Consider the following 15,671-nt stretch of genomic DNA (forward strand, 5'->3'; position numbering starts at 1 on the left):
CTTGGGGCAGTGGCCCCTCTTTTGTCTGGGGCTATAGACCCATACGTTCAACAGCCATGAATTGTCACTTTTAACAGAGCCCTGCAGCCTGGAGCAGGCTGCGGGTGAAGTGATGTGTGCTGTCGAGACGGTCCTGTAGGCTTCTGGTATACTCAGAACCGTGGATGTTTTCTGCGGCGGTCTGGAGATCGGCCGAACAGCAGATCAGCCAGGGTCCGGAGCTCCCGGCCAAGCATTAGTGGCGCTGGGGTACAGCCAGTGGATTCCTGCATGGCTGTGTGACAAGCCAGTCCTTTTGATGACCGGCGGTGGCGATGGCAAGTGGATGGAGAGGGCCCGGTTGAATCTCTTCACTAGCCCGTCACTGGGGGGGTGCAGCTGTGTGTCTTCCTGGTCCGAGTGTAGCTCTTGGGGAACCCCGAACCGGCAGAAGAACCTCTCCAGCAGCACTTGTGCTACAGCCTCCTGGTCTGGCAGAGCGTATGCCTCAGGCAGTCTTCAGCATCCTGGCGGCAGCGCTCCCAGTAGAAAGCTTGTTGGAGTTGCCTTAGCGTTTGGTAACTTCAAAGTGTCCCGAACCGGGGGTTCCGTGGTTAGCTTGGAGCACCGCCGTTTTCAGGGGATCTGGTATTACCACTTGCCTTTGCTCCTCCCGGGACTACCCCATTTCGGATAGCCAGGCTGCTTCACTGTGACCACAGCCCTTTGGTGGCTGCTGACTGCATGGCGATTTCTCCCCAGGGCGGCCTCCGGTGGTCTTCGAACCAGCTCAACGCTGGCTGCTGGTTAGTATCTCGCTCTTGTTGTCGCCTCCATGGTGACTATGGACAGCTCGCTGTAGGCCACTGAAGTTGCCTGGCTCCCCTCAGCAAAGAGATGGCGTGACAGGACATCAGAGTTGGCATGGAGCACCCAGCCCAGATCTTGTAGTTTGGGATCAAGCCAGTACGCCACCTGCCCCTCTAGTTCTCTGAAGGCCGGTGCAGATGGTAAAGGGTAGTCTGCAGAGGTAGTGCTGGTAGTGGAACAGTTCTTGTCACATCACACAGTACCGTCGCTCTGGTTTGCTCAGGGACCGGCTGGAGTATGCTACCACTCGCTCTCCATCTGGCCTCAGCTCAACAGGACTACTCCAGTCCCCATATGGGTCATCTATACGGATGGGAATGTGCCAGAAGTCTCCCACGCGTATTCTCCCCACCACTAGATTCCTCCAGATCCTTTTTTAGAGATCCAAGAGCGAGGGCTGGGCTAACCCTGGCCAATCAGAGTGCCTCCGTCACATCCCCTTCCTTGGTTCCCGCCAGCCAAGCCCTGCGATCTCTGGGGCGCGTTTTCCTGCTTGCAGCAAGGTTAGCATAGCTGCAGAGTGGAGAAGCAACAAATTTCACTGCAGGCCTCCATTACTATATAGAGAGAGAGAGAGAGAAAGAGAGAAAGTAAAACAGCACTCAATCCCAATAGGCACATAATTACCAATACAACCAAACTTGTCCTATAATATTTGTCAAATAATTAATAATTAGGTACACAAATATTTAAAAAACAAAGAGTGCAGTTATTTTAAAACATTATTATTATTATTATTATTATTATTATTATTATTATTATTATTAATAATAATAATAATAATTTATTTATTTATTTATTTATTTATTTATTTAAAAAAACTTAAATAGGCGTTAGAATCTTTGAACTGCAAAAAATGTGAAATGTTACCTCAAGCTTGTAACTTGTCTTTCTGAATACTGGTTATGGTCTGGCATTCTTACAGGATGTGTTAATGTTAATGTTAATAATCTTTATAATATTTAATCCCCATACCCAGAAACATACACCCGGTCGCACACGACAAAATCGCACACTAAGAAATACAACACACCTCAAACATTATTTCAGCCCTTGTTTATTTCAGTGGTAATGTTACATGCACGAAGACTGTTTCTTTGGAGTGCAGTTCTGCGTCACTCCTCTTTACACTGAACCCACTACACAGTATTTCACAGCTCACTTCACACAAGACGCAGTGTGCAGCACTGATGGATAACTATTTTTAATTAAAGGAGTTGATGCTTTGGTAAAAAGACTAATGTTTAAAAGTGTAAATTACATACCGAGTATAAAAAAAGCACCCGCTGCTGAACAATGACTGGACTGTCAATGTTAATTAAATTCCGCTTGAAGTATTAATCAGGGCTGTACTGATGAACAAACTGTGTGAGGAAAAGAGACCACCAACCGCTGCGGTATGTATATTTGATTTTTTTGTTGTTGTTGTTGTTGTTAATTTGTTAGTTGTTTAGTATTATTAAACACACAATTTGAATAGTTATATTTTCTACAGAACGAGTGTTCACATCCTTGTTTTTGAATTGATGGTACACAATTAGATAATAGTTTAAATTATTTTGAATGTAGACCTAAGTCATATTCTGAGGGGGGGGGGGGGGGGGGACCCAATATATTGGTGTTCTCTTTATAGAAACTAGTTTGTTTAGTAACTGTGTACAAGTTGCTTTTTATTGTTTGTGGATGCTGTGAACGTTTGCCTAGCCAAGAAAGCCGTTTCCCTTAAGAAATGCTCATTTTAAAATCTGATTGTGAATATGCCTTTTCCTGTAATTGCAACCTATAATAATTAAGTGCATGTGTATTTTGCATATGACAAACATTTTAGCATTTTTGGTCAGGGCATCATTCTCTAAACTGTACATTTTCTGAACCGGTTGATTATGATAGTCTTAGATTGATTTCTCACCACCCTGTTGAAAATTTAGTTGGTGGAGCTTCACGTTTTCTACGTCCCAGAAGAACAATGGAATTCAAAGTTAAACAGAGTCCCGACAGATGCTATTGATACCTTTATTTCTGCTGGTTTTATACGGTAAGTACTACAGACATAGATAACTGTTTTTTTTTTGTTTTGTTTTTACACGAGTTATTTACGCAAGTTGCTTAGGGATAAGATGTCAAACAGTCTGTAAAGTAAATACTACAGTAAGTAAATAATGCTGTGTTGAACTAAACATTACATATCCTTAGGTAAACAAGCCATCACTGTTAAGGCTTCCTTGTTAAACTTATACATTACATCTAAACCCTGCTGCTTTATGTAGTGCATTTACAAAATAGGCTGATTAAGCTCTGGAAAACAGAATTAGTAACACTAAAAATGTTTTAGAGAAATTGGCAACCAAAACTGGGGAACACAAAACTTGAGATTTCTTAAGGATGATGGGAACACAGTTTCTTAAAGTGATTGTAGTTAACACAATACCACAGGTCTTACATTTTTACAGTTCCATTAACTACATACTCCTCAAATGTGCAGTTTTGAAAGAAACACATGTTATATCAAACATTTATTTTCACTTTAAAACATGATACCCGATTGTACATTAGGTTGAAGAAAGTTCTCAGTTTCCATGCCTTATTCTCAGAAAATCTGTTACATTTCATGTCATGTTTACTGGCTGAAAGTGTGTCAGTCCATAGGCAAGTAAGTCATTGAAGGGATGGGGACAATTTCACCTCCAGGTAACATGACCAAGGAAGTGCAACTCGATCTTAAAGCATTGTATATTAAATGTGGCCCTCTGCGTCCACCTTTGCCCTCCAATATGTTAGCAATAACACTTGAAATGGACCGTGCCTTTAACACACCTATACAGACTCTGTATATTGCACAAACTGCAGTACAGCTTAGAGAGTGTTACAGTCCATATAGCCTATAAAAAGACTAAGAAATGTAAACAAGGTCTTGAGATACAGCAATAAGGTGGTGCTGGAATTTCTAAATGAATCTTGGCCAATCAGAGTGGATGATTTGTCCAAGCGATGTTCTAAAGTAGAGAGTGATCTGCTGTGATTTACATTATTTGTATACATGAATCCCAGAAATCATTATTACATTGGCTGAGACTATACAGTGTTGAAGTGTAAGATCATACAACACATGAAAGCGTTTATGATCAGTGTATTCGTGGTTTTCTAGGGTCTGTCCTGATCTGAGTTTAAGAGCACTGCGAGATCAGATTGGAGAACTTCTGGGGGAAGATGCAGCGACTGAAAGATGTGCTTTTTTAAAATGTGTGGGTAGGAGTCTGGCCTTGGTGAGTACTGGCTTTCATCGGTAAGATATACAATCGCAGAATAATATTTTAGGCAGATGTTAGTACCAGTAGAGTTTTTACTGGAACAAAGGAAACTGGGTTTGCGGCTTTTTTAAAGAGAGTGAAGTTGAGGGTTGTGTACAAAAGTGGAAATAAGAGTTTGAATTCTGGCCACTTAGACATTCACCTGCTGTTTTGGCTATTGTGTTCGCCAAGTACCATTACAACATCCCACTTTAAGTGCATTCCTTGGCACATGATTGGACAGTGTTGTTGCTAGCAACTGCCTTAAGTTAATTTCAGCCAATTGGATTAGATTTGGTCAGATAAACCATATAATGGGCCAGTGCAGATATAGTTAAAATCTGTATATAATTATAAACTTGAAAAATGCTGCAAGTTAAAAAGAAAAAACAACAACTGCAGGTTTTAAGTTTTTCTCTTCTAAACTCCACACACAAAAAAAACAAGCAGTTAGTCATCAGACAAGCCGAGGCATGTTTGCACCTGTTATCAGTGGTGTGCTGTCTGTGACTGACTAGCTCTTTAAGCAATGTCTGGCAGTGTTACCCTTTGGCAACATTTTTTCCATTGATGTAGGTAAGTTCAGGATCTAAATAATAATAATACAAAGAGCCATTAAGATTCCCTAAATGCGTAGTTTCAAGTCGCATTTTCATGTTTTCTTTTCTGTTCTCGTACACGTGGGTGATATTTGCAGTCCTTACGAGTCGGTCTCATTGCAATGGCTGTGTTTAACGTATTATTATTGCACAGAAGTATGGCGTTTTGATCTGAATTTGGGAGCAGTTCTCCGACACCAGTTGCTAGATTCTGTTTTACCAGAGACATAGGTACCAAAAGCAGAATAGGAAAGTGTCTGGATAGTTGCAAGAGGCAGCACCATCTGGTGAAGAACTACACTATTGCAAGTTTTCTTTTCTATTGCTGTCAATAACAGCACATTCTCACTAGATGGTGCTGACTCAATTTTTTTACATACTGCACACTTTTGCTGATCTTGCCGATGTTAGTATATCTATGTTAGTCTAAGGTGCAGTTTGCACAATCACCCCTTTAAATAGAAAAATACAGTAAGACTTTTACGTAGGGTACCCTTCTCAGTTGAGAGTTTTACTGACCTTTGGGGCCTGTGTGTATTCATCTAAATCCTTGATTGATCACTCCTCATGTTTTCTTTGTGGAATGTGTGGCGATGGCCAATGCAATTCAGACAGTTTCTGATCACAGTGCCTCTGTAATTCAGATTCACTCAGAGTGCTATTTAGGAGACATTATAAAATGTAATGTGTCCCTGGTGAATAATCACCTTGCACTTCAGCACAAGTTAAGAGATGGCCTCTATGACTTGTTTTTCAAGCAAACGGAAAGCACAGAGGAATCAATTTGATTAATTAAGTGAAGTCAGGCTCTTGGCAACCCAATGAAAGGACAGCAGACTGCGTGCTTGGCCCTGTGGTATTGTTGCCCCAGCGAAGCACTGACGGGCCTCGGTGGAAAAGTGTGCTGTAGGTGATTGGCCAAAAAGCAGAGCAATTTGTACCATATCTTTGCTGTTAGTGCATAACCAGATGCTAAGTACCTTTTAAAATAATATGTTGTAATTAAAAGCCCATCACTTGGAGTAATAGGTCTAGAAAATAAAGACACAGGGTGATCAGCCAGGAGACCGCTGTGCAGGTCTGCTGTGGAAAGACATACATTGTTAGTGATTTTGAGGATGCCAAAAGGTTTTGTGTAGTATACATCAGAAACGTTCCCAAAATGTTCTTATTTCTGAGCTGTTAAGTTAACTGGACTGGGTGCTGTTTGTGTGTCTAAAGTATTTACTTCCATCTTCTGTTTCAGGTCAAAGCAAAACAAGAAAGAGAACTGAAAGTGAAGTCTTTTGCACCACCTTATGTATGTTGTCTTATTTTGATTTCTGTTTATTTGTTCTACTTAATGGCATGTTAAATGTACTGCTGGACAGTGTGAGAGGTTACTTTCTGAGAGACGTATAACATAGGTTTGAAATGGGTTGTTTGTTGCCCCCAGGATACCTTAAAAATTGGATGGGTCTACATGCATCCTGGAGCAATAACTGCAATTTCTGTTTTACTGTATACAGAGGTTTGACAAAAATATTGAAATTCCAGCCATAACACAGGGTCACCATGGGCAGCCAGAAGCGCACTAGCAAAACATTTGTCAGCTCCACATCTTTCTGATTCTTTGCCCAACCCTCTATACATTGTTTTTGCCAAATAAAAAAGTAAAACAATTCCTAGATTAAAGGGTACATAAGGACCTTTTTATTGTATTGTGTTACATGTTCCCATGTGTTGCTACAACTGTTTACGTAAGGTGTGTGTATTGTTTTAATTTCTTTTTACATTTTGACCACTTTTTTAAACTTTTAAATTGCATTCTCTGCCTCAAGAGATGAATTTACTAGTGAGCAGGAGGATGATGGGAAATGTAGTTCTGAGAGGTCCATGCAGGTACATGTGAAGCCATCTTGAGGCAGGGAATGCAATTTAAAAGTTTAAAAAAGTGGTCAAAATGTAAGGTCCTTGTGTACCCTTTAAGGGCTTGTTCCATTTCTAAAGTCATTTGTAATATGTTTGAATAGCTAGTTCCCAGTAGCTATATTCTTTCCATTTGTTTAGCTGCACAAGTCTAGAATCACATGCAAGGTTAAAAAATATTATATTCTCAGATGGTTCAGCCGACACATTTCAGAAAGCATCAGATTCTCAATTTACTAATTTGTAACTTTTATTGGACCCTTTTTGAAAATGATTTTTCTGGACTCTTTCAGGCCCCTCAGCCAGAACTCTATTTGCTGCCAGGAGTAGAGAATGACAGGAGTGTTTATTCAGAGTCACTCACGCCTGACAGACAGAACTTTAACAGCAATGATGCCAAGTCCTATTGGTCTCCCAAGAGAACTAGCAACTTGCCAGCTGAGAAGAGACAGGCTTCCAGACTCCCCAGGATTCACCACAGGACTCCTCAAAAACCTTCTCCCATCAAGAACCTGGAAGACAGCGTATCACTCAGCTGGGAAGAGGAGGAACAGGAAGAAACCAGACCATCTCAGGATCATGGGTGGAATAAAGAGACAGATCACAGGAAGAGAACTCAGGAGCAGCAGCCCCCTCCAATTAGGAAGAAAGCAGGTGAGCTAATTGTGAGAGATCCTAACACTGACTTTAGAGAGCTTGTGAAGAACTTGTTTAGGGGTAACATTCAGGGTTATGGAGAATGCAGTGATTCTACACAGAGGTTTGTAGGCAATCCAGGATACTTTTATTACAACACTGATTATTACATTAGGGATCATAAATTGTCCTGACAGCCATCTAAATCAGGCATGTTCTACTACATACAATCATAAACCTATGGACCAACTGTCTTAACCGCGCCCTACCAGTTACTGTAGTTCTCTTCCTGAATGTACTTGCAGGTTAGACATGATTCTGAGAGCTCTATTGAGGCCATTAGTTATGAATACATTAGTTACGATAACTCTGATATTTCATACTGCTACCAAGTTGGTTTTAACCCTTTGCAGTCCATTTATTCAGCGCGTCTCAGGCACATCAGGTCCAATTTATTTTCACAAGCGCAGTTTATTTTAGATGCACTATTTAAAAGTTGTTTTTTTTTTTTACAGTAAAACAGGTTTAAAAGGCACTGCATATCAACAGGACACTCAGTACAGCATCTCCAGCCCCGCCCCACCCCTTGTTCGCTATATTTTTCACATACGTCTTAATAATAGTACATACCAATAAATCATCTCCTGATCACTCGTTTTATCACCAAACTCCTCAATAATGCGATCCAAGTCATTATTTTATTACTATAACATCTAAAAAAGCTCTGCAAATGTCTGTGATATTCTTTGAGCGCTGGATGCAGAAGCAGCTATCTTGTTTGTTTATGTCCGTGTTATCTATGTGGTGCCGGGGCTATCTGTATTCATGAGATACTCCCATTTTTTTTTTCGGCTTCTCTCAGCTCCTATCGGTCTCACTTGGCCATTGAATGGTTTTCTCAGCTTTTTCCAGAGAAAAAACGACTAGAGACCTGTTTTTTACATCTTTTTGATGATGTCGGACATTGAACCTTAAAAGTGAAAATTGCAATGTTGGACCAGGTCCGACATAGGACCGCAAAGGGTTAAATGAGACCATATGCCAAAATAGAAAGAAGCAGATTCGCCAACACAGAGTGTTGTTCTGTCTATACTTTGAAGTACATGGAATTTGTAAAAATGGTTCACAGCCATTATTTTTAAAAAACAAAAAAGAGAATTTGCGATGAACACTGCCATGCTTGTGGTACCTGCAGACTATACTGTACATTCTTGTAATGTCTCAAAATACAGACAAACCCTCCGTCCCAAATAAGCAGACAAGAAATCAGAAGAGCTTTAAGGATACACGGGTATTGAGGAACAATACAAGGGATTCTGGGGTCCCTGAGTCGCTGGAGGACACTGAGTACTTACAGAGCCAAAGCATCAACAGGTAAATGAGAGCTGAGAATGCAATCATTTTAGTGGAGAAGGACACCCTTTGCTGTCAGAACTAAAACTGAACTACAAGTAGTCCATCTTGCTAGATTAGTACCATTTTATTCTTCTCAGAAATTCTTTGCACAAAAAAGGGCCCTTAATGTTTTTTTGATTACCCGTCATGTTGTTCTATAATTGCTACACAGTAAAAGCTCACGTTAAGACTGCCCAAATGTATCAAACGTCTTTTAAATCCCCTCTCTTACAAGACCAGCATGCAGGTAAATAGTTTGGCGGCACTGAACTCATATCTTTTTTAATTCTTACCTAAATAACAATGTGTTGCAGGAACTGCGTGAAATGTACCTTATCTTTGGGAAATACAGTGAAATGTATTATAATTATCTACACGTATTTAATTGCACATGTCCTATTGAAAAAGTACCGGTACATCATTCTGTATGAAATTCACCATTTTAAGTCTTATATATTTAAAAGTTATCAGTGCTGTTACTATAGTCTTACGTCACTGTGGTAAAACAAGTTCTGTTTTTGTAATATGTGCTCTAACTTGGTGTCTGCATTCTGTCTCAAATCTTAGGAAAATTGAGGAATCGGCACCTTTGACACACAATAACAAGAAACGAATAAGTGAGGTATGAATAAAAACAAGAAATGATTAACTTAAAGAAAACATGCACCAGAAATCCAAGATGATACCGGTGTGGCTGTGGACTGGTAATACGGTGATGGTTTTAGTGATGGTGACTGTTGTCCACTGGCAGTGATTACCTAAACCAGATTCACAGCAGCCCCAGATCAAAACTGCTTTCATTCAGCACTGCCCTTGATTGGGATTGAGCTGCTTAATGTTGCATGAAATTCTTCATATTCCATGGCAGATGCACTCAGCCACGGCACCCTGGAATTAATTAATCTAATTCATATTCCACGGCAGATGCACTCAGCCACAGCACCCTGGAGTTTATTAATCTAATTCATATTCCATGGCAGATGCACTCAGCCACATCACCCTGGAGTTTATTGATCTAATTCATATTCCATGGCAGATACACTCAGCCACATCACCCTGGAGTTTATTAATCTAATTCATATTCCATGGCAGATGCACTCAGCCACAGCACCCTGGAGTTTATTAATCTAATTCATATTCCATGGCAGATGCACTCCGCCACAGCACCCTGGAGTTTATTAATCTAATTCATATTCCATGGCAGATGCACTCAGCCTCAGCACCCTGGAGTTTATTAATCTAATTCATATTCCATGGCAGATGCACTCAGCCACATCACCCTGGAGTTTATTAATCTAATTCATATTCCATGGCAGATGCACTCAGCCACAGCACCCTGGAGTTTATTAATCTAATTCATATTCCATGGCAGATGCACTCAGCCACATCACCCTGGAGTTTATTAATCTAATTCATGTTCCACGGCAGATGCACTCAGCCACAGCACCCTGGAGTTTATTAATCTAATTCATATTCCATGGCAGATGCACTCAGCCACATCACCCTGGAGTTTATTAATCTAATTCATATTCCATGGCAGATGCACTCAGCCACAGCACCCTGGAGTTTATTAATCTAATTCATATTCCATGGCAGATGCACTCAGCCACAGCACCCTGGAGTTTATTAATCTAATTCATATTCCATGGCAGATGCACTCAGCCACAGCACCCTGGAGTTTATTTGTCTAAAATACTAAAATACTTCATGTTTGATTTTCATGACCTCAGGCCCTTTTATTAACTAATTAAACAGTTGCAGTATTTGGACCTGCCGTCCAGTTAAATAGACTAGCTGTCTTTTAGGCCTCAGAAACACATCTAAACAATTGTCCTTCTATGAGCTTGCCGTGTTGAGAAACACTTCCACTTGAGCTTTGATGCTGTAAAAATGCCTGTTGCTTAGCGAAAGACTGGAACCAAGGCCCAGGAGGAAGCATTATGTAAAAGATAATAAAACCCTGTTGTAAAAACCTTGTCATTAAAGATATTAAAATTAGATTTAAAAAAGGGAAGTCACACAGAAAAAAAAATGTAGTGAAATGCTGCACTTCTGGCAAAAGGAAATGCCACTGTTCATAAAAGCACCTTTTAAAATGTATTAATCTCACTGAAAAACAAACAAACAGAAAAAAAAACTCCAACAAAATAATCTGATGCTGTATATCAGCAGCTTGTGTTACCCACTAACTACAGCTCTGGGCAAACATAAAGCCGAATGAAACCGGCTGAATAATGTTACCTTAATATATTGAATTACATACCGCTTTGTAGTTTTCCATATACTTAACGAAAAACTGACAATTGAAAAGTGTGACATTTCGAAATCTAACATGAAATACTGTTTGGGTAATACTACTACTATTATGGCTTCGATATCATTTTGTAGTTTCTTTGATTACACAATGTTACATAAAAGATCTAAATTATTATTATTTTATTTCTTAGCAGACGCCCTTATCCAGGGTGACTTACAATTGTTACAGGATATCACATTATTTTTTACATACAATCACCCATTTTACAGTTGGGTTTTTACTGGAGCAATGTAGGTAAAGTACCTTGCTCAAAGGTACAGCAGCAGTGTCCCCACCGGGGATTGAACCCACAACCCTCCAGTCAAGAGTCCAGAGCCCTAACCACTACTCCACACTGCTGCCCTAAATTATGTTCATATAGTATTTTTTTTTTTAAATGATGTCTCAATCCTAAAATTCTAGCTTGTCACAAAACTTTAGGCCATTGCTGTATACTATAGGGGGCGGCACGGTGGTGTAGTGGTTAGCACTGCTGCCTGACAGCGCCCGGGTCCTAGGTTCAAATCCAGCCTAGGGTACTGTCTGTGTGGAGTTTGCATGTTCTCCCCGTGTTCGCGTGGGTTTTCTCTAGGTACTCTGGTTTCCTCCCACAGTCCAAAGACATGCTCTCCAGGTTAATTGGTCACTCTAAATTGCCCTGTGTGTGTGTGTGTGTGTGGTGCCCTGCGATGGACTGGCATCCCATCCAGGGTGTAGTCTCGCCTTGCACCCTGTGTATGCCAGGTTAGGCTCCGTCTCATCGTGACTCTGTAAAGGAGTAAGCGGTTAATGATAATGGATGGATGGATGGATGTATACTATATAACGGTGCCGAGTGCACTTGGGCAGGCTGTGTGTCAGTGTGTCTGGCTCTTTGATCTTTTAATACCAATAGCCTGACCCCAGACATTACCATGTCGCTCTGTTCACTGTGATAGAATTTCTGAGTGGCCAGCATTGAAAGAGATCACCTATTCAGAATGAAAGACCAATGTAAACAGTGGGCATTGCAGCTAATGTGCTGTTTTTATTAGAGTGCCTCTGGTCCATCTGGAAGTCATGTAAAAATGTTAACAAGTGCTTACTCTATAAAAATCTCTTGGGAGGCTGTGTTGTGTTTTGTTGCCCGGGATTCGCCAGGGTTCCCCAAAATACCTGAACTAGCAGGTGGTCTAAATCCTGAAAGGGCTGCAGTTAACAGTTATGTGACGGGCAGTGCATGGCAACTGTGGTTAGTGGAGATTTCACAATTCTTTTGAATTCAGTTACAGGTCAAAGAAAATCCACTGCTATTGCCCACTCCAGCTCGATATGCCCCGCCCCCTACTCCACCTCTCCTGGCCATGACTTCACACAAGCCTGAGGTCCCAGTATTTCTAACAGATAGTAAGTACTTGCTGATTAGTATATGCTGATTTTGATAGCTTTAGGCCTTGTAACAAGTTTCCCACGGAAAGTATAGTAATATGGACAGTTATTAACTGGTTAGGCTGGTTCAGGAGCTTGTTGTACTGGTTAAACAACTGTACATTTAATTTCCCTTTACTGTAACATTGTAAAACATTTAATATTGTAAAAATAAGTTAAATACAGTCAGATGATTTTGAACCAGATTCTGACCAACATGTAAAGCATTCTTAAGAATAAAGTAACGGTTTGTTCTTTTTTTTAACGAACAAAAGTAGATACAATTTAATACACACCCAACACATATGGAAGAACTGACACAAGATTTGTTTATTCAAAATACCTTTCTTTTGCGCCAGGAGATCAACTAATTGAACAAATGAAGTTAGCAAAGCAAGAAAGAAAACAACTTGAAAAGGCAAGACGGGAGCTGGTGAAAAAAGCCAAAGGACTGTTAGCACAAAACCACCAGAAGAGAAAGCAAGGTAGGACACAAGGCTGATACAGGCCCTGCAATACTGTAAGTTACCAAGCCCTGCTACAGATCCAGAAACTCAACCTCCCTTTGTGTTTAAACAGCACGGGATGCCTGGAAAAAGAGGTATTTCGAGACCAAGAAGGCAACGGCTCCCCTGGAGGACACACTGAAAACACTCCGACAGGAACTGGAAACCTATTACCAGAAGCTCCTTCAGCAGCTGCAGGCTAGGGATGGGAGAAAGAAGCATAAACACCCCATGAACGCTTCAAACTCCAAGGTACAGACCAAGGGGCTTCAATACCAGTCAAAGTCTGGAAGTCTGGAGCGCAACAAAGAATAGTTGTGGAATTACAGAATTTGGCCACCAGATGGTACCAATCGCTAGGTAAAAATCCAGTCTAAAAAGTGTTCTGAAGTTCGTTGTTGGTTTGGTATAGTAGATATAGCTAAACCTTTTTGGTATTATTTTTTATTTGTATTTTATTTTATATAGTTCCCCAAATGGGTTAAAAAATATTTTACATTTTGTGGTTCCCATACATTTTAGAACCCTCTATGTTGATAGTGGATTTTAATTGAATGTTTTGACACACTTTTGTGGGGAATGGAAAGACCATGTATTTAGCTTTAGCGGATCTGTTGAAAGTGGCAAAAGATATTCCCCAGACTGTAATGCTGTGATAAAAAGTAGCGATAAATAATACTTTTCTCTCAGGAAACATGCTTGTGATAAATGTATTGACATCAAAGTGGTTTATTACTTTATGTAATTCACTAATAACACATTCCGACTAATTATTGTAAAAAAAACACCTTTTTTTAAGGTTGTTTACCTTAAGGGAATACAAACAAACTGGAGCGTCAACCAGGGTTGGATTCCGATGACATGCACGTCATCATGTTTTTGTTTGTTTTTGCAGAATGGCCTTGTTATTCAAATTACGACAGAGCAGCGTGAGATCGATAAGCTGAAAAGAAAAGTTGACGATGCTAAAATGAAGCTTGTGACGGAACTTAAGGTAAAGGGATGATGTGAAACAAGCTGCTACAATACTTTATAGAATTCCATTACTAATTGTGTGACCCTGAGCAAGTCACTTCACCTCCTTGTGCTCCATCCTGCGGATGAGATGTTAAATCAATGTCCTATTGTAAGTGACTCTGCATATAATGCACAATTCACAGTCTACCTCTGTAAAGCGCTTTGTGATGGTGGTCCACTATGAAAGGCACGATATAAAAAGAAAGATATTATTATTATATATTATATTATTATTAATATAATAATATAGTAAACCAGATGACCTGTTTCATTGAAGCAAACTTAATATGCATGTGCTAAATAAAGTAAACACTACTGCATTAAAACAAACGTTTATTATTTATTTGTTTATTTATTTATTTATTTATTGTTGGTCAAATTTCAGTTTAAGAATCTATTCTAAAGAATCCCTGCTGTAGCGTTTTAACTAATCATGTTGTAGCATTTTCTAAAGTCAACAAACATACAGTACACTCATTGATGTAAAAATGAAATGTGATGTTGAGATCACAAGATAAATTATCAACACAATGGTGAAGTAATAAAATCCTAAGATCATTTATCTTGTGATCTCGACACAGCAGTTAGAAATGTTGAGATCCTGAGATCATTTATCTAGTGATCTCAGCATAACACATTTCTGTTTAATTTTTCCCCGTCCTTAATGAGCCACCGTACAAACAAGAGCATGTCATCGATAAAAGCAAAGATATTCTATATAACATCTTTGATAAATGGATCAAACCTATTTTGCCTGAGAACTACATCAGACACAAGACAAGTTACACAAGGTGTTAGTATTATACCATAGTGTTATTTTACTATTTTCTATGCATTTTACGGATATACTAAAGAACTAGCGTGTGTAATAACATAACTTGTGCTTAGGTTCACCGCTCCCTCAGCAGGTATTTATGCCAGGCATTCTAGTATTTGAAAAAATGTTTTATGTTACACGTTAAAAGCAATACAGACTAAAGCATTCAACTAAGGCATAACAAACCTTATTATTTATAACATGTCATGAACCTTTCCACTAAAAGTGTGTAATTTAAAAGATGTTGTAATAAACTATTACTAATCATGTATGACAATAATATATGGATAATTTAATATAGGATTATAACGATGAATGTCTGTGTGTGAGGGAACATCATCACAAGCAGAAGTGAACTGTCGGAACTGTTATTTCATAACCCACACACAGACGCTCATCACCCTGTAACTCCATGACATGCTGCCTTACTGTCAATATATAACGCTTGCTGTAAACTCTGTCTTTGTTTATAGCTCAGAAAACAAGCAGCCACAGAACTGCGAGCCCTCCGAGCAGAGCTGACCCAAAAGAAAGCAGAGTCTTCCTTAGCCAGTCCGCACCAGGGGTCTGCCCTACAGAACCTCCGATACCAGGCAGGGCCACAGCGCACCCCAGCCTGAACACTTACTGACTATTATAATTCAAATCACTACATTTAAAGATCAAGTTACTTGTTAAATTATTCTTTGTCAAATACAAATACATCGCTTGTTCATAATTTCCACATTTTTAGTATTAGGTTAAAATATTTTATAGATTGTAGTGGATCCAAAATGTTAACATTTTGACTGCTTTTTAATGTTTTTTTTTTTTTTTTTTATTGTAAATGTGAGGGATCTAAAAATATCTATTGTGCAAATGCATGGCCCTAGGAAGCATGGGTATCTGTAAGTATGATGTTCATGAAAAGAACAATGGAAATAAGGTAAAAATAAAAATCACTCAATTTGAAAG

At 39.6% G+C, this 15,671-nt stretch overlaps 1 protein-coding gene across 1 annotated transcript; it reads left to right on the forward strand.

Moving 5' to 3' along the window:
- The first annotated feature begins 1,757 nt into the window (after positions 1-1,757).
- Positions 1,758-15,670, forward strand: spata1 (spermatogenesis associated 1). Its single transcript, XM_034020080.3, has 12 exons — positions 1,758-2,246; positions 2,778-2,884; positions 3,995-4,112; positions 5,982-6,035; positions 6,937-7,297; positions 8,512-8,653; positions 9,242-9,296; positions 12,236-12,356; positions 12,737-12,862; positions 12,957-13,135; positions 13,779-13,877; positions 15,191-15,670. Exons 1-12 carry the CDS (start codon positions 2,205-2,207, stop codon positions 15,335-15,337), a joined length of 1,551 nt encoding a protein of 516 aa, XP_033875971.3. The 5' UTR covers positions 1,758-2,204; the 3' UTR covers positions 15,338-15,670.
- The last annotated feature ends 1 nt before the right edge of the window (position 15,671 follows it).

The sequence above is a fragment of the Acipenser ruthenus genome, chromosome 10, assembly GCF_902713425.1.
Source record: "Acipenser ruthenus chromosome 10, fAciRut3.2 maternal haplotype, whole genome shotgun sequence".
NCBI classification, from domain to species: Eukaryota; Metazoa; Chordata; class Actinopteri; order Acipenseriformes; family Acipenseridae; genus Acipenser; species Acipenser ruthenus.